This window comes from Echiichthys vipera (genome assembly GCF_963691815.1).
Source record: "Echiichthys vipera genome assembly, chromosome: 10".
NCBI lineage: Eukaryota > Metazoa > Chordata > Actinopteri > Perciformes > Trachinidae > Echiichthys > Echiichthys vipera.
In genome coordinates, this window is record NC_139835.1 from 595285 (window position 1) to 615200 (window position 19916).

A 19916-nucleotide genomic window follows, 5' to 3' on the forward strand; every position below is an offset into this window, starting at 1 on the left:
ATGTAATTCTGTACACGTTGTTAGTATCTTGTTTGTGATTATGTTTATGCAGTTTCAGGAGTGCAAAGTCTATGTTTAGTTCCTGAATATTCTGTTTTTTAAATAATGCTTCCATTCACTCGGTAAGGTTATCTGTTAAACTGCCTTTCTAAAGATTTTGGTTAAATTGGATATAAGAAAGATTAATTACGAAAAATCACCCAGCAATAGTTTAATCTTCCTTGTTAGAATGCTGGAATATAGACGTAGCTAATTTGTTCCGAACCAGAAAGTTAATCCGCCCCTAAGACCCCCCCCCCCCCCCACACACCACCTGTGTGTCTCTGGGGATAAAATAAAGCAGAGGTGATTCCTGTCTATAACTAACACCATGTTCGAACATAAGGATGCTCATAAGTGTACGTGGTACCAGAGCACCCTAGGCCAAGGGTCGATGATCGATTTTGTGATCGTATCATCTGATCTGAGGCCATATGTTTTGGACACTCGAGTGAAGAGAGGGGCAGAGCTGTCAACTGATCACCATCTGGTGATGAGTTGGGTCAGAGGATGGGGGAAGATTCTGAACAGACCAGGTAAGTCCAAACGAGTAGTGCGGGTGAACTGGGAACGTCTGGAGGAGGCCCCTGTCCGAGAGATCTTTAACTCACTCCCCCGGCAGAGCTTTTCTGGCATCCCTGTGGAGGTTGGGGGCATTGAACCGGATTGGGCAATGTTCAAAGCTTCCATTGCTGAAGCTGCAGCGGTGAGCTGTGGTCTCAAGGTCTTAGGTGCCTCAATGGGCGGTAACCCTCGAACACTGTGGTGGACACCAGTGGTCAGGGAAGCTGTCCGACTGAAGAAGGAGGCCTTTTGGGATATGTTATCCCAGAAGACTCAGGAGGCAGTTACTGACAGGCCAGAAGGGCTGCAGCCTGTGCTGTGTAAGAGGCAAAGCAGCGGGTGTGGGAGGAGTTCAGAGAAGTCATGGAGAAGGACTTTCGGGCGGAGGGGGAAATGGGGAACCATCCAAGCTGTTTACAGTAAGGACGGGACACTGGTGACCTCAGCTGATGAGGTAGTTCGGGCGGTGGAAGGAGCACTTTGAGGAACTCCTTAATCCGACTAACACGCCCTCTCAGATTGAAGAGGACCAATGTGGATTCCGTCCTGGATGTGGAACAACGGACCAGCTCTTCATTCTCGCAAGGATCCTGGAGGGGGCCTGGGAGTATGGCCATCCAGTCTACATGTGTTTTGTGGATCTGGAGAAGGCATATGACCGGGTCCCTCATGAGATACTGTGGGAGGTGATGCGGGAGTATGGGGTGAGGGGGTCACTTTTGTGGGCCATCCAATCTCTGTACACCCAAAACGAGAGCTGTGTCCGGATCCTTGGCAGTAAGTCGGATTCCTTCCTGGTGGGAGTTGGCCTCCGCCAGGGGTGCGCTTTGTCACCAATCCTGTTTGTGATTTTCATGGACAGGATATCGAGGCGTAGTCGTGGTGGGGAGGGGTTGCAGTTCGAGGGCTGAGGATCTCGTCTCTGCTTTTTGCAGATGATGTGGTCCTGATGGCATCGTCGGTCAGTGACCTTCAGCACTCACTGGATCGGTTCGCAGCCGAGTGTGAAACGGCTGGGATGAGGATCAGCACCTGTAAATCTGAGGCCATGGCTCTCAGCAGGAAACTGGTGGATTGCTTACTCCAGGTAGGGAATGAGTCCTTACCCCAAGTGAAGGAGTTCAAGCTCCTCGGGATCATGTTCATGAGTGAGGGGACGATGGAGCGTTGAGTTTGGCCGGAGAATCGGAGCAGCGGGGGCGGTGTTGCAGTCGCTCTACCGCACCGTTGTGACGAAAAAAAAGATTGTCCTGTTGTCTGAGGTGTGCTTCCCCAGCCTCACATGCTGCCTCCTGTCTGTCAGGAAGTCTATAATCCATTGGCAGGTGGAGGCCGGCACGTTGAGTTTTGAAAGCATTTCCTGAAGGAGAGTTGGGACAATTGTGTTAAATGCAGAGCTGAAGTCCACAAACAGGATCCTGACGTAGGATCCCGGGGAGTCCAGGTGCTGGAGGATAAAGTGGATGGCCAAATTAACAGCATCATCTACAGATCTGTTTGCTCTGTAGGCAAACTGCAGGGGGTCCAGGAGTGAATCTGTGGTGGAATTGAGGTGGGACAGTACAAGGCACTCAAAAGATGTCATGACCACAGATGTCAGTGCAACGGGCCTGTAGTCATTTAATCCTGTGGGTCCTGTTTTCTTGGGAACTGGGATGATGGTAGAGGCCTTGAAGCATGCTGGCACGTCTCCAGTGAGGAGTTAAAGCTGTCCGTGAACACTGGGTTCATTTTTTCTTTTCTTTTTTTCCTGTTTTACCCTTCCTCCCCACTCTCTTCCTTCTTTAAGGCATACTCAACACAATTAGCTCCCATCCTTTTGAGAATGTTCAATGACTCCTTAACTGAAGGCAGGATTGGACACTCCCGAGGTCGTAGTGGCGCTGTATGCAGAGAAAGCCTTTAACTGGGTACAGGGGGGCTTTCTGTTTTTCATTTTGGAGAAATTTGGCTTTGATTCTAATTTTACTTCTTGGGTTAAGCTTCTGTATGTAACCCCCTCTGCATCTGTAAACACAACGGTGTCCGTTCAGAATATTTCCCTCTCAAACAAGGGACCCAGCAGGGTTGTCCACTCTCACCCTCGTTGTTCAACATAGCCATCGTTTGTAGGCATTACTCGTCTTGGTCTAGTCGACAAACTTTCCTTATGTGCTAATGACCTTCTCTTATTTATTTTAAGCCCCACATCCTCCCTCCCCCCAGTTAGATCAGTTCTGGATCAGTTTGGGCACCTATCGGGGTATAAATTGAATGTTCAGAAAAGTGAGTTATTCTTTGTAAAGAACTTGGCGAGATCACTCCCACAATCTTAATCTTAATTAAGATGGTAATTTTACCAAAATTTCTGTATCTTTTTCAACACCTCTCGATTTGCCTTAATAAATTGTTTTTTACTAACTGACCAACAACTTCACACTTTAATTTGGCAGAATATACCAGCACGTATCAAAAAACATATTCTTCAACTCCCTAAACCTGAAGGGGGACTAGCATTCTCTGAGTTTCCATCACTACTTCTGGGCCTGCAACATTAATAAACTTTTATATTAGCTATATGGTGGAGTTGCAGATGTCTGCCTACCCTGGGTTTATACTGAGATAACATCTTCCTGCTCTTTGCACTCTAGGATTTGCTCACAGCTCCCCATAACTGCCCACAAGGTCTCACCTAATCCAGTTGTCAACAATAACATTCAAATATGGATCCAGTTCATGAAGCAGTACCGCTTGCAAAGGGCTTCTATCCTTGCCCCAGTTTTAAATGACTATGCGTTTCTACCTTCCTGCACCGACCCTGCATTCCACATATGGCCAGATAAGGGCCTCAAAATGCCTGTATGACGAAGGTGTTTTGCGTCCTTTGCATTAATGTCAGACAAATACATCCTGCCTAATAGACACTTTTTTCGGTACCTTCAAATGAGACATTTTATCCAAAAGCAATTCCCACATTTTCCAAACCGCCCCAACTGAAGCTGAGATGGACCAATTCATCGGTCTCAACGTACAACACAAATGACTGATATCTGTCATTTGTAATAAGATTGCTCTTCTGAGCCCAGTCCCCACTGCCTCACCTAAAAATGCATGGGAAAAGGATTTGGGGATAGACATTACTGATGACCAGTTGGGGACATTCTCAAACTGGTTCACTCCTCCTTGATTTGTGCCAGGCACGGCCTATTACAGTGGAAGGTGCTTCATAGAGCCCATTTCACCAACACTAAATTGGCTAAGATATACCCTAGTCACAGTGATGCTTGTAACCGCTGTAAGCAGTCCTCAGACGACCACACACACATGTTCTGGACGTGCCCAAAGCCTGCTGAATTTTGGTCTGATATATTTCAAACCCTCAAACGGGCTCTTAACACAAATTTGGAACCCAATCCTCTGACTGCTCTTTTTGGGCTCCCTCCGTCTAAAAAACTGCCGATTACTACACAACATGTCGTGGCATTTACCATCCTGCTTGCCAGATGTAACATTCTCCTTAAATGGAAACATGTTCTTCCACTGACATAATAGTTGGATACGTGAAATTTTAAATCTACAGTTAGAGAAGTTAAGGTTCTCACAGAGGGGATCTTTGACAACATTCCACAAAACTTGGGACCTCTTGCTGGCTCTTATTAGTAATAGTCTTACTGTTATTCCTGATGATGCTGAGGACACTTACTAGTGCCTGGAAGGAGAGAGCCCCCCCCTTTAAATTATTTATATATATTTTTTCCTTCTCCTTTTCTTGAATTATGTTATTTATTTTGTCATTAGCTATGAAGTTCACTCTATTTGGGTTCATTGTACCGTACTTATCTACTTAGGTTATATGTCATTCATTATTTACTGTGTTGCTGTGACCATGTCTGACATGGGTTGTTGGGAGGGATAGTGGGATTTATGTTGGGTTTTTTGTTTTTGTTCCCATTTCGTTACTTTAAGGCAGATGTATTGACACACTGTACAACTGTTACACTTTTTCTTCTTCATCCATCTGCAAAATTCAATAACAAAAATGTGGGGAAAAAATCATTGCAAAACACATCTGCCCCCATCAGAAATGCATCCTCCACTTGTGTGACCATCTGGATGAGAGAAGTAAACAGAGGAAACCTAGGCAGTTATCAAAAGGCAGTCTTTATTACACCAACAAATTGCACATGTCCAGGTTCCAGACGTTGCTTTAGTGAGTTGAATTATTAATCCTGTTGTTTAACCAATTGGTCAAAAGTTCTTGCAACAGTGATAAAAAATATGCTACCTCCTAAAAATACATTATAAAGTTTCTCTATAATGGTTTTCCACATCCTCTAACCTACATTAGGAACATTACAACACTGTTTCATAGTTTGTGTTTAAATGCTGTAACTCATTATTCCCATCACGATTTATCCCAAATTGTTATAAAAACGTCCCTTGAATGATCCAGTCATAGCCCTCTTTGCTTTGATGCTAAATGTTTTCTTCTTTGTTTTTATTTTTGAGTTTCTACCTAGATGGTTTTAAGTTTAACCATCCATGTAACACCTACTGCATACACAGAACACTGCTGGACACCCTATATGTAGGCAAATTAACAGTAATGCAGGTGCATTCAAATTAGAAGAACAGTGAATTATAAACCAACCTCAGAACAAAGGAATTACGTATTACTGTAGATCCATTGGCCCTCATTTATCAATCTTGCGTGAAAACGGGTGCTGATCTGAGCGCAGAATTGGTCGTAGGACAGGACACACGTGTGATTTATGAAACATTCGTATCTGACCAATCTCAGCGTACGAATGAACGGCCTTGATAAATTCGATCGTCATTAACATGTTACGCCCTTAAATATTCCTGGTTCGGAGGCCTCGCCCACTGAGGTAAAACATGGAGACAAGGAAGACTGGGAAGAAAAGAAACTTTTCTGACACAGAGATCGTCAACCTGACATCCGAGATGGAGCAAAATAAAGATGTGCTTTTTGGCAGTCTTAAGAGTGGAATAAAAGGGGCCCATAAAAACACTGTATGGAAAAGAATAACGGAGGCAGTCAACCGGAAGCAGCGCTCCACTGTGACCCGTGTGCATGTGTGCGCACTGCTGAACCTGCGCTCCTGCTCTGTAGCGGGGTTATTAGGTATTCCGTTAGAGGATAACCTTTGTCACCTAAAAGAACCATACCAAAATTTTAATCATCTGATACCTTGTTTGATTTAATGCAATTTATCGAGGGTAGCCACTAACCGAGGAGATGACTTTGGATCTGCAGTGCGCTTTCCTTTTCATTAATTCATTCATCTTCAACCGCTTGTCTCTGTCGGGGTCGCGGGGGGCTGGAGCCGAGCTTTTTTGAAATATAAAAGAATTGTGTGTGTCCCCTGGCCACCATGTTTAAAAGCGATAGCTTGGCATCACAAATCACCTGTACATTTATCGAGTGGTAGTTTTGGCGATTGATGAATGCGTAATCATTCATGGATGGTGCCTTAAGACGCACATGAGTACAATCAATTGCTCCAACCGCAATTTTTATTTGTTTTAAGAATCCGTTTTGATCTGTTCTTAATATGTGACTGCTTATGCTTAATGACAGCTGAGGTTTGTTCATTATTTTCAGCCAGATTTTGCTGTGCTGCACCGCAAATCCACAGGCTGAAATTTGCGTACACGATCTCAGACCTGAAGTGAGATTTGATCGTAGCTCCTGCTCACGTCCAAATTGATAAATGCAGAAGTTTGCCAGGAAATGGTCGTACACACGTTTTTCTGCCGTACGTTCGTTTGATAAATGAGGGCCACTGAGTGAAAAAGGATCACAAATACTATCTTTACACACAGCCAAATTAGTGTTTGACATTAACTTCTACCTTCCTCACCTATGGTCATATACAGTATTTTAGGTTATTTAACACCTATGGTTCATCAAGTTTTCATAACTATCCAGTGTTAGTCAAATGCTGTAAAGACAATAGGCTGGGAAATTTGGCATTCCAGCAGTTTTGGAGAAAGTGAACGCTGCTTTTTGCCTGGAATCTGACAAGGCTACAGATACTGTAAATATATACACTGGAGGATAAATGATTCATTCTTGATTTATTCTAAAATACTGTTATCTGTTATTGTTCAGAATTTCATAGATCAGCTGTGGCTATACCACTGCTGTACTAGCTTGTCTATTTTTAAATAACCAAGGCACTTCAACAAAAACCTTTATTTAGTGAAAAAAAGCAGTGATCAAAATTAAAGAACACTTCCAGGTCCCTCCCAGTTATTGGTGTTTATCTCGCCCCTGGTGACAATTGACTTCATTGTTGGACACACCCTGTTTATCTGCAGCTCTCCTGCTTACTTTGAAAGATGGCAAGCTGCTCTAAGGTGACTGGATCCCTGAGACAGCAGGTTGTCCAGATGAAGACCAAAGGAATGACCCTCTCAGCCATCAAAGAGAGGTTTGGCATTCACACTCTGTGATTTCAAGAATATTGAAGACAAATATACAAGGACAAATTAATTTAAGTCCCTCAAAAAGGCCGGTCGTCCACGTAAAACAAGTGCACGAGAGGACAGAATTATGAGAAGACTCAACGGTCAGTTCAACACTGCAGCTGGAGTTGGTCTCGCTGAACAGGGCAAGGATCTATCGTAAGACTTTTTGGACTGAAAGCCCACTCTGCAGTGACAAAACCTCTCATCAGCAGAAAGAAGAAAAAGGCTAGACTTGCCTTTGCTGAGGAGCATGTTGTGTGAACAGAGAAGAACTGGTCCAAAGTGACTTCAGTGATGAGAGGACGTTCAGTTTATTTTGGTCTGATGGAAACATTATGTTGGGCGCAGGACTTGGGAAAGACTGAACCCAAAGTGTATAAAGAAGTGTCATGGTTTTGGGGTGTGTTTTCTGCAGCAGGAGTTGGGGCCTCTTGTACAGCTACATGGCAGGGTGAATGCAAATGGTTATGTGAACCTCCTTCAGCAACATGCAATACCTTCACTGCAACCGTCTCCCAATCAGCTGCAATTCTGAGACAAGACAATGTCCCCTGTCACAATGTAAAACAGGTGAAGTAGTTCCTTGAAGCTCAGAATATTAAAAGAATGAAATGTCCAGCCCAGAGTCCAGCTCTAAACCCCATAGAGAATCTCTGGAAAATCCTTGGCAAAAAAGTAATGTCTCAGAAACCCACTACAGTTACTGAACTGTGGAAGAGACTGAAGAAGAATGGACCAGATCAAACCAGAGCAGTGTGAGAAACTAGTGATGTCCAGATGTGCTGAAGTCATTCACAACTTCCTGTTCATTTTTTTAATCCTATAGAAGAAAACATTGTTGAGATCTTCTCTTCAGACACAATGGTTACTGTTCTCTAATTTTGATCACTGTTTTTCCCCCCAAATAAAGGTTTTTGTGCCCTGGTTATTTAAAAACAAAACAAAAAAAAACATGCTAGTAGGGCGGAGGTATAGCCACAGAGGATATTCTATCAAATTCAGAACAATCAAAAATAAAATTTTTTTTAGAATAAATCAAGTATTTATAATTTCTTTATTTTTTATCTCCAATTTATATATAGTTCTATTGGATCAGAGTTGCTCTCTGATAAAGAGAAAGTATTTCAAAAATATAAATGGTCGATCCTATAATATTGGAATTTTTTCAGATAATAACTCAACCCTGTGTTCATGTATGGATGAACTAATTTCCTAAACTGGTGTAAATTCCAAAGGTGCCAGTGACTTACAACCAAAACCCTCAGAGCTCGGATCATCAGTCACAAAGCACTGTACCTTCATTCTTTGGACCCAATGATACTGCACAGGTTAGTGAACACCCTGTGTCTTCACTGCCAGTGTAGACAAGCGTAAAGTACACATTATCATTCCTTTTTAAAGAAAACTTAAATGTGGATATAAAGTAATTACACACAATAAACGGTCTGCTATATAGATACATATCTTTTTAGATAAAACTTCTCCACTGATACGTGAAGGATGTGAAGGAGTCAGGAGATAAGAGCAGGCTTTAAAACTGATCCTCTATGTGACTGTTTGGCACAACAAAGCTGATCTTAAGAAAGAGATAGATGCTTCGCTGCTAATCCTTTGACAGGTAAGTAGAGAGAAACTGCACCAAAGAAAGAGCACGACAAACTCTGCTCAATGTTCAGCTTAAGTTAGAATATAGCCAGCGTCCTCCCCAGGCTCTGAATGGCCTGATAAGAGACAATTCAAAATACTGTCTTGTCCAGTGGAGGGCAGCTAGCAGCCAATCAGGAGCCCAGGTCTCGTTTTAAATGCCTGACTGGCTCATCCAGGTCTAGCCGGTCCTCGTCTATACTGCATGCAGATAATCTCTGATAACCTGCCTCTGGTTTCAGGTTGGTCCAAAGTCATTTTGAGCTGAGGCCTGATGAGATGCTTCAGTCCTGGTGGCTCTTTTCCTGAATGAATTTGTATTCATACTGAAAAAACAAACACAAAAGCAGGAAAAGTGGTTAGATGTAGAACAGCTGAATTCACTTTCATGACCAGTGTCTTGAGTGTTTAACCCTGGAGGACACTGATGCAACTTTAACACTTTTTGTTTTTGACTTACAGTCCATTAAAAGCTCCATTCACACATTTTCCCTCATATGTGACCCATATCTGATTCGCTTTTGACAGTGTGAACAGCACAAGTCCCATTTAATCTGACATTTTTGAATCAGAATTAGCCCACTTTTAAATGGGCTACTGAATCGGATTATTTTGAATGCGACCCTAATCTGAACAGCCAGGTCACATTTAATGCGACTTTGACATCATTCTGACCCGCGCTGCACTGTTTTGTAAATTAATGACAAATAAAGTTGATTGAAAAAAAATAAAAGTGTGCCACAGACAGGAGCCAGGAACAGAATCAAAACAAACATAGCCGCATCCAAATACTTGCTTTGCATAGAGCCATCATTATAATATGAATTTTCTTTCTCCTCTTCTTCCTTTGTGATATAACACACTCACAAACTTTCCAGCTGCCGCATCACCTGTTTTTTGCATTAAGTCATAAAATCCTACAATACCGGTTGCCGTTGCCATGTTGGCTTCCGTAAAAACCGTTGTGGCGGGATGTCATCAATGATCAACTGCTCATGCAGATCACTTCAGGAGCGTGAGCTGTTCACACAGCAATCCGTAGACAGGTCATTTAAAGATGTAATGTGAACAAACAAACAAAAAATCAGATTTGAGCAATAAATGGGAATTGTGCATTGAACCCTGCAGTGTGAACGTAGTGATTGAAACCAGCACGAATCTAAGACTAATTCAACAGAGTTTGGGCAAAGAAGATTCACTGAAATGATTCCAGTTTCTTACCAATGCTAGCTGCCGCCCTATGTTTCCCATAGTTATCACCCCCGCAAAGAAGATACAAGGTAACCAGGAGCGAATATACAGGAAATCTGGAGACGTGTACCTGTACAGAGAAGAAGAACATGGCAGCAGCTCTTAATTGTTGAAAGTATGTGTTTCCCATACATGTTCTTCCTGTACAGTCTGTGCAGATGCGGTCTAAAGTTCACATACACTTGTGAATAACGTTGCAGTCTTGAGTTTTCAATTATTTCTACAACCCTTATTTTTCTGTGATGGATTTCTGCAGTCTGGTTCTTTTATGAATTGATTATGGGTCTTCTGAAAATATGTCAAAAATATGCATACAGTACCTTAATTATCAATGTTGGTGATGTAGAAAGTTGTGTGGATATAATTAGCTTTGTGGCATGGCCTCTTAACTTCTTATCAGTGATTATGAATGACTACAGCTGGTGACTTCTTTCAGCCCATTTAAAAAGGGCTTGTTTGGCACACTCAGAAGACTCAGCCAAAAACGCTACAATGGGAAAATCTAAGGAGCTCAGCACAGATCTGAAAAAGTGCATCACTGACTTGAACAAGTGAGGAAAGTCACCTGGAGCCATTTCAAAGCTACAGGTCGCAAGATCAACTGTGCAAACAATTGTAAGTATAAAGTGCATGGCACAGTTGGGTCACTGCCATGATCAGGAAGAAAAGGAGGTCTGCAATGAATTAGAAGCTGCTGGAACACAGGTGTCAGTGTCCAGAGGGTTGGATCTTGGTCATAGCTAGGCATTTCAACAGGACAATTCAGGTCTCGATGGCTAATTTGATGTATGCAAGTGTCGAAAAAGACCATGGGATGATTTTACGCCAGAATTACAGTTTAAAGCCCAATGTGAACATGTGGACTGTGCTGAAGAATTAAGTCTGTGTCAGAAAGCCAACAAATTTAGTTGAACTGCACCAATTCTGTCAAGAGGATTGGTCAAAGATTCAATCAGAAGCTTGTGGCTACCAAAAGCCCCTAATTACCAAATATTAGCATTGCTGTATGTATATTTTTGACCCATCAGATTGTCATATTTTCAGAAGACCCATAATCAATTCATAAAAGAACCAGACTTCATGAGTATGATTTCAAGTATGTGCTCAATCATTCATCACAGAAAAATAAGTGTTGTAGAAATGATTGAAAACTCAAGACTGAACTCAAATGCCATGTTCTTCACAAGGGTATGTGAACTTTAGACCACAGCTGTACAAACTGTACAGAACATTTATGGGCAACACATACTGCAACTATTGCAACTTGAAACTGACAGTATACAACTATTTGTTATCTGTTGTAGTTTAGCTGGTGTTATCAAATTCATTTTTGCCTCAGTTTTTATTCTAAATTTGTTTCTTTCTCATATCACCTGTATCCTCATCTTCTTCCTCCCTGGATATGTTCCACTGTTTTCATCCATTTGCTTTAAGATCTTATCAATATGCAAACTAGGTGTGAAGTAACTTACTGAAATACTCCATTATAAACCAGGAGCTGGGTGGCCAGCGTTGCCAACAGGGCAATGCTGACTCCTAGGCCAAAGCCGCTGCGGGAGCGGTCGAATGTCCACCACAGACCAATGGAGAGTGCTGCCAGAGTCAGAGACAGCTGGACGTTGTTGGCAAAGTCTACTTTCTGGCAGAAGTAGTGTCAAGGACCAAGCAGTCAATGACTGGGGCCTCATTTCTAAAACTGTGCGTAGGATTCACTTCAAAGGTGACGTATGGACAAAACATAGGACGTGCATAAAAATATCTGGATTTATAAAACATGTCTTATATGCACGTTTCCCTTTACAAAATCACAATTAACTCTAAATGTGGCAAAGCTTTTGCGGCTTCATGTCACGCCCATAGATAGTGTGAGTGTGCGTCATTATGCATTGTGATGTCATGCCTTTTTATATCTATCCATTTGATTGAATTGAAGGTGTGGGAAATAATCGAATCCAATTTTTAAAAAAACGCATTAAAAACAAAAACAAAACGAACTAAAGCCATAAAAATAAAGACTGAATTACACTATAATATATGATAGCTATATTAAAACTGTGCTCCTATCAGCCAGACGGAGGAATCGATAATAGCATCAGTAAAGATTTGTTCTGTTCAACGTATTATTTATGAAAATGAACTCCATAACATGCAAGTATTGTTTAATTATTACAGAACATATTTATGAGTTATGAGGGTTTTTTTCAAAGATATCTTCATTTGAATTTACGATCCTACATCTTGTTTTTCACATTGCAAAGACTTGAATGGCAATATTTCGATTTATTTTACCCAATGAATCAGTTTCACAGTTTCTCACGTTTCAGCCTTCTGCCGTCAGCGTTTCTCATTTCTCCGCCGTTTTCTTGCGTACGCCTGGGACAGAGTGCATGGACAACCGCAGAGTCTTCCGTCAAGTTAGCTTTTTATAAATCCTCGAGTTTGGCTTTGAAAGTGACATGCACTCTCTTCTGTGCATACACCACCTTTATAAATGAGGCCTCTGGTGCCTCCAAACTAGATTACAGAGCTGTGTTACAGTGCAGCAGTGATGTGGAGATGCATTTACAGCTCAATATTTTACCTAGTTAGCCATCAGATCCATGAATAAAATGTATTAAATTCCTCTGCTTAAATACTGATGTACACAAGCAAACACACAAACCACTGCAACCTATCAAAGTCTGGTTGGACTGGCTGTTATTCCCACCAAAATAAGCACTAAACATAACTACAAAAGACACATAAATCCCCAGAACTTTAAGGATACAGCACTGGCATGGTTGATGCCCACAAACACAGCCACACAGCGCATCACACTGGACCATTCCCGCTTGAACTTGTGTGGCTCACCAAAGCGGCTGTCGATGCAGGGGTATAACAGCCCGATCATTGCTGCCAGGGGAAAAAGGGAGACAGAATATACATGAAACAGAAAATCAAGAGGCAACACAACCAACCTTTCAGTACTGTGGTGGTACAGGAAACATACCTGCTGCTATTGATCTGCTGAGAATAGGCATTCAGATAGCCTCCATGCTATTCTTATGGCACCGTATAACCGCCGTAGGCCTCATGCTCGTACACGTGCGCACGCTCGTGCTCGTACATGTGCAAACGTGCTTTACAAAAGCCCACCTCTCCCAAACGGACCATGGCCGGCAAGCGTACCGCTCATAGGCGCGGTACGGTTGCACTCACACTGGTCAAACGAACTAGACTTTAGCCGTGAAACGTGCTTGGGCGCGGTACGGATGGACAGTGTGAGTGCGCCCTAAGTCTGAGCCTGAGTCTGAGCCTGAGGGCACACTCACACTGTCCAATCCGTACCGTGCCCCGTGCTTTAGGCTTTAGGTACAATTCCATTTTTGCAATATCAACTAAATGCAGTAGCCCTCCCCTTGGGGAAAAAGCATAGTGTGTTTGTTAGCAACAAGTTGAAGCAGCAGGCTCCTGCAGAAGGCATGGTGTGTCTCGGGAGGAAAGGAGCCTCGGGCTGTTTTGCTTTGTGCTGAGCCACTTGGGAGAAGGCAGCGCTGTGCTGCATTTGCATCCACAGCTTTACAACCCAGGGGACATTTCAATAACGCCGGCTGCTCGAGCCTGCTGGGCATGTTGTGCATTCATATGTATGGCTATGTGTAAATGTGTGTGTGGTTACTGCAGCATGGTCCACATATTTTAAATATGATGAACTGTGGTTGCACAATCGTGTATACTCGTATGTAACTGCATAGAAAAATTCTGATTAATTTATTTCAGCAAAATTAAAATAATTTATAAATAAATATGTCATTACAGTAATCATGGTGTCAACATAATGCACACTAAGATGACCTACAGAATTTGACAGAATTTTAGGGCTATATATGATTGTGGGGGGGGGGGGGGGGGTTGGGGTTAGGGAATCTTACAGTACATGGTTTTGATTTTGATTTAATAGATATAAAATACAGCACTATTTTCTGGCTCTGAGTCTAGTGCCAAGTCATTCCATCAAGGCTTTAGGCCACTGATGTGAATGTTCACTGTGGCTGAGATGTGAATGTTCACTGTGGCTGAGCTGCCTTAATGTGACCTAATCCACTCGGTAGTATGATGCTACGTGTGTTTCAAGGTCAGTGTAGCAGCCAGTAGATGTGGCAGTTAGTGCATGTAGAAGGTGTCTCCATAGACTGTCTGACACCAGTATGTTTAGCCACTTGTTGAGGGCCAATTGATTTTCTGTTATATTATGAGATCATTACTCTTTAAGTCATAATCCGTAAGAACTGAGATACCTAGTTTCTAACAGCCTCTTTGGCTGTAAGGTGTAATTGTAGGTGAGCCTGTTCTGAGTCTACATCTTGTCACGTTCATGGTCACAATGTTGACCTTTTTTTCACACACGTTCCTATTACACAAGTGAACACAGCATAATGTTGGTGACGATATGGGTTGACAGACCAACCGCTGTCAGCAGCGTCACTAACTTTTAGAGCAAAAAGGCAACAAGTGCCTTCATTAGTGGGTCACATGATCAATCACCATTGATTTAACTCACTCTGTGATAGATAGGAACTTAACAGGCAATTAACTAGATGAAAACCTTACGGATGATATCCTTAAGGTCACAACGCAGCTGGATTTTTATGTGGCCATCTAAAGAGAGACTATGTGTCGTACTCAGAGCTATTACTGCTAATTACCCTGCTATTTCTAGCCAAGTACTCTATGGAAAGAAAGACTTTGTGCCACTACACCACCTGTGAGACCATTTTAGATGAGAACCACCAGGATTTGCCCCCCCTTTTCAACCCCTTCTCTCCTTTCCTCTTGTTGTTCCTGCCACCTGAATATAAAAATGAAAATTACCAGGCGGGATGTTTTTCACTCATATGTGTTCACATACCTGAGGCCGTGCCACAGCAGGGCGGCACCCACCAGGCCGATGAGAAGATACTGCTGATGACATCGGGGGGAAAGAGGGTGACGTTTCTCTGCACCTGAAGTAAGTTCAGCACTAGGGCTAGGAAGACGCCCACACAGAACAGCATGGCCCCTCGGATCATCAGGTTGGAGGTCCTACAATGCAGAACAAAAAAAGTCAGGAGACTAGAAAAATGCCACAAGTGTTAAGTTTTATAGTGGAGACTGATAGAAGGAACGCAGGGTACAACGTACATTAGAGGCTCAGTAGGCAGGAAACCTAGAAAAAAGGTGATTGTTGAGTCTACACGAGTCTAATCTCCTCAGCTCTGACCCAAGCTCCTCCCACCAGACAAGCACCTGACAGCACCTGCCAGAGGCAATCGCCAACTTGCCAAAGCTTCTTTTTTTGTTGTGTTATCCTCCATAAAGTCCGAGTGAAAAGGTAAGATCATTTTTTAAACACATGAGCGACAGTCAATAGTATTTATATTTAGGCAATACTGAACAGTGCTAAATTGTTCATTTAAACAGTCAGGGTGATGGCCGCACCGATAACTAACTTTACTCATATATTTACCTGTATCAGTCGGTTTACGCGTAGGGCTGTAGCGAAACACTAATCTGACGATACTCAGCTCATGATACGATATATATCACGATATTCAGCCAACCATGCGATTTAATATGATGCACTTCCATCATTTTCTGAAAGATTTTAAAGGGACAGTGTGATTTTGGTGACATCTTGTGAGTGTTCCATTGACTGGGATTGATTTAATAAAAACTGAAAGAATCAATTACACAATATATGGCTCTGACTTGACAGCAGAGATAATAAGTCACTTTTTGCAATTCCAAGTCAAGTCTCAAGTCCCTGAGATAAGCAGAAGGTCCTAATCAAGTCTCTAATGGTTTTCATTAGGGGTGTAACGGTTTACCGAAAAAATCTGTCCCGTTCAGTACGCATGTCACGGCTTGGTACACGTGTGTACCGTTCGGTATATGAGGTGCAACGTAGCGTAAGCCTTCATGACCGCTGTCCTTTCTCATATCCATCTCAGCACTACGTCTCAGCGCTACGTCTCAGTGCGTCACATCCCGGCGCACTGGGAGACTTGCTCCACGCTCTTCCTGTAGGCACACGGCCACAACACTACGCACGCTCCCGCTACGCTCTTCTTCGTGGGTTTCTGAATCCTCTTGGCAACAGCTCGCTAGGCTCCACTCTGTTGTTGTACTCAATCGTTTCTGTCTGGTTAAATCACCACATCAATGTCTCTTTCTACTCTGAAAAAAAGAAAGGTCGACACAGAAAACCGTCAGTTCACCAGAATGAACAGAGAAGTTTTTGTTTCTGTCTCTGTGAAGCCTGTGTTTACTATGCAGCCATATCTGCGTGGAAAGAGAAGTTGATAAAAAACATGCTACTCTGCATTTATGTTACGTTCATTTGTGTCAGTCCAGTTTTTGATGAATAAACTAATGTTTCATATTTGGTTGTCAGCATGGTAAAGTAACTAGTAACTCAAGTAATCAGATAAATGTAGTCCAGTAAAAAGTAGAATATTTCCACTGATTTGTAGTGGAGCAGAAGTATAAAGTAGCATGTAAATAAAATGCTCAAGTAAAGGAGAAGAACCTCAGACTTGTACTTTATTCCAATAATTGAGTGAAAACCTCTGGTTCACAGGTTTGTTCATTCAACAAGGATTGTTTTTTGAGAAGCTTGTTGCACTTTGAGGCCTATGACTAATATTTACATTGATAAAATAAAGACAATATACTGTATGCACTCCTATCTCGCTGTGTTGTTTTACAATATCCATTAATGTGATGCTCATATTTTTACAGCCCCTCATTTTGGATCATTTTCGTAAACCGGCCCCAATTCCATATGAATTGAATAACCCTGATGTAGCATATTTCAGTCAGTTCAGTGATTGCGGTTTGTGCGTATTTCATTTTTTTCTAAGATTTGATAATGTGTTTCTTTTCTTACCTAGAAGGCAAACAATTGTTAACCTTTTTGACAACTACATATATAAACCCGTAAATGCAGCCAAGTCTCTCCTACTGTTTCAAAATCTCACTTCACTTTAATTTAAGATTGTTATAGTAATCCCTAAACAAGCTGCCTTTTTATTTCAGTTTTTGCATGATTGCATGACATGTTCTTAAGAATATCTGATTAAATTTGATTTTTAATTATTAGGCTACAGATCTGATACATGGTATTTTTAGAATCTAAAAGAAATAGAAAAAAAACAACCGAACCGAACCGAAAAACCGTGACCCCAAAACCGTGATATGAACCGAACAGTGGTTTTTGTGAACCGTTCCAACCCTAGTTTTCATAAATAATAAAATAAACAAAGTCTGCTGCTCCCTTTACCTGAACTAATCACAGACATCTGTGTGAGTATGCCCTCACACCCCGTTTGTACTCACACTGCCAGGGCCGGCCAATGCTTCTTGCTTTCCATACACCATCACGCTGTAACACGTCACACGCATTGATCGCGTGTGTGTGGCTTTGTTTGCAAATCTTTCCATAGACCTCGGAGTTTTTGTGCCTCTTGTCGACTGTTTTTGGATATTTTCATCCGACCAAATCTGCAGTAAACACTCCACCTCCGCACCACACCAACGTGAACCTTTCACCGCCATTGTTGTTGTTGTTAAATGTCCGCGCATGGTCCGTCCTTCTATTTACATGTCCGAACAGGCGGACATAACGATACTGCCGTAGGGCTCGTGCTCGTGCTCGTGCTCGCACACGTGCGCACGCTCCTGCTCGTACATGTGCAAACGGCTCCGCTAAAGCCCACCTCTTTCAAGCGGGCCGTGGACGTTCCGCTGGCCGCAGTTGAGCGCGGCGTGGGTGCACTCACACTGCTTAAAGGTACTAGGCTTTAGCTGAAAAAACGGTTTTGGCCGCGGCCAAAAGGACAGTGTGAGTAGGTTCTGAGAGCGGACTCACACTGTCCTCCCGGACCGCGACCCGGACTTTAGGGTACTTGTCCCCCCTCCCTCTCCCCCCCGCGCCCCAGCCCCGTTTGTACTCACACTGCCAGGGCCGGCCAATGCTTCTTGCTGTCCATACGCCATCACGCCGTAACACGTCACACGCATTGATCGCGTGTGTGTGGCTTTGTTTGCAAATCTTTCCATAGACCTCTGAGTTTTTGTGCGCCTTGTCGACTGTTTTTGAATATTTTCATCCGACCAAATCTGCAGTAAACACTCCACCTCCGCACCACACCAACGTGAACCTTTCACCGCCATTGTTGTTGTTGTTAAATGTCCGCGCATGGTCCGTCCTTCTATTTACATGTCCGAACAGGCGGACATAACGATACTGCCGTAGGGCTCGTGCTCGTGCTCGCACAAGTGCGCACGCTCCTGCTCGTACATGTGCAAACGGCTCCGCTAAAGCCCACCTCTTTCAAGCGGGCCGTGGACGTTCCGCTGGCCGCAGTTGAGCGCGGAGCAGGTGCACTCACACTGCTTAAAGGTACTAGGCTTTAGCTGAAAAACCGGTTTTGGCCGCGGCCAAAAGGACAGTGTGAGTAGGCTCTGAGAGCGGACTCACACTGTCCTCCCGGACCGCGACCCGGACTTTAGGGTACTTGTCCCCCCTCCCTCTCCCCCCCGCGCCCCAGCCCCGTTTGTACTCACACTGCCATGGCCGGCCAATGCTTCTTGCTGTCCATACGCCATCACGCCGTAACACGTCACACGCATTGATCGCGTGTGTGGCTTTGTTTACAAATCTTTCCATAGACCTCGGAGTTTTTGTGCGTCTTGTCGACTGTTTTTGAATATTTTCATCCGACCAAATCTGCAGTAAACACTCCACCTCCGCACCACACCAACGTGAACCTTTCACCGCCATTGTTGTTATTGTTAAATGTCCGCGCATGGTCCGTCCTTCTATTTACATGTCCGAACAGGCGGACATAACGATACTGCCGTAGGGCTCGTGCTCGTACACGTGCGCACGCTCGTGCTCGTACATGTGCAAACGGCTCCGCTAAAGCCCACCTCTTTCAAGCGGGCCGTGGACGGTCCGCTGGCCGCAGTTGAGCGCGGAGCGGGTGCACTCACACTGCTTAAAGGTACTAGGCTTTAGCTGAAAAACCGGTTTTGGCCACGGCCAAAAGGACAGTGTGAGTAGGCTCTGAAACTCCAGGTCCTGCTCTCATTGGAGGATTTTGAAACATTTGATAATAACTTGGAGGCAGACACATCTGGCTGTACATATTCTTACAGATATACTCATGATTATGCTCAATTTTGTTATACCGTATATTTGCTTTTTTATCTGTTATTTGATGTATCTTATTGTATTATAGTCATGTATTTTGTATTGGCTGCTCATTATGTTTGTCAGAAATGTCGTCAGTCGTGCTGCTGTCTGTCTCAGGACACTTTTGTGTTTAATGTCAGTGAGCTCTTCCTGTTAAATAAATAAACATTCCTCCAGCCTCTCAAACGTAGTGTGATGGTTAAAGCTAATAACGCAGTAACATTGAAGTTATGTGGACACACACGCACACACACACACACACACACACACACACACACACACACACACACACACACACACACACACACACACACACACACACACACACACACACACACACACACACACACACACACACACACACACACACACACACACACACACACACACACACACACACACACACACACACACACACACACACACACACACACACACACACACACACACACACACACACACACACACACACACACACACACACACACACACACACACACACACACACACACACACCTTCTGAGGAAATAAATATCGATTTATATCGCAGAATCGATACAATCCGTCAGAAATAATGATTTTTATTTGAAATAATATTTTTTCTCCTCCATTTGCAGCAATTACAGCATTGCAGACCTTGGGCATTCTAGCTGTTAATTTGTTGAGGTAATCAGGAGAAATTTCACCCCATGCTTCTAGAAGCCCCTCCCACAAGTTGGATTGGCTG

General features: G+C 43.2%; 1 protein-coding gene across 1 annotated transcript in view; it reads right to left on the reverse strand.

Moving 5' to 3' along the window:
• Positions 1 to 8169: 8169 nt before the first annotated feature.
• Positions 8170 to 19916, reverse strand: part of insig2 (insulin induced gene 2) — a 23874-nt gene continuing 12127 nt past the window's right edge. Inside the window, exons 3-7 of the mRNA XM_083921173.1 lie at positions 14861 to 15033; positions 12740 to 12864; positions 11445 to 11611; positions 9943 to 10042; positions 8170 to 9047 (exon numbers count right to left, since the gene is read on the reverse strand). Of these exons, the coding sequence (XP_083777299.1) occupies positions 9006 to 9047; positions 9943 to 10042; positions 11445 to 11611; positions 12740 to 12864; positions 14861 to 15033 (607 nt within the window). The 3' untranslated portion in view covers positions 8170 to 9005. The remainder of the gene's footprint in view (positions 9048 to 9942; positions 10043 to 11444; positions 11612 to 12739; positions 12865 to 14860; positions 15034 to 19916) is intronic.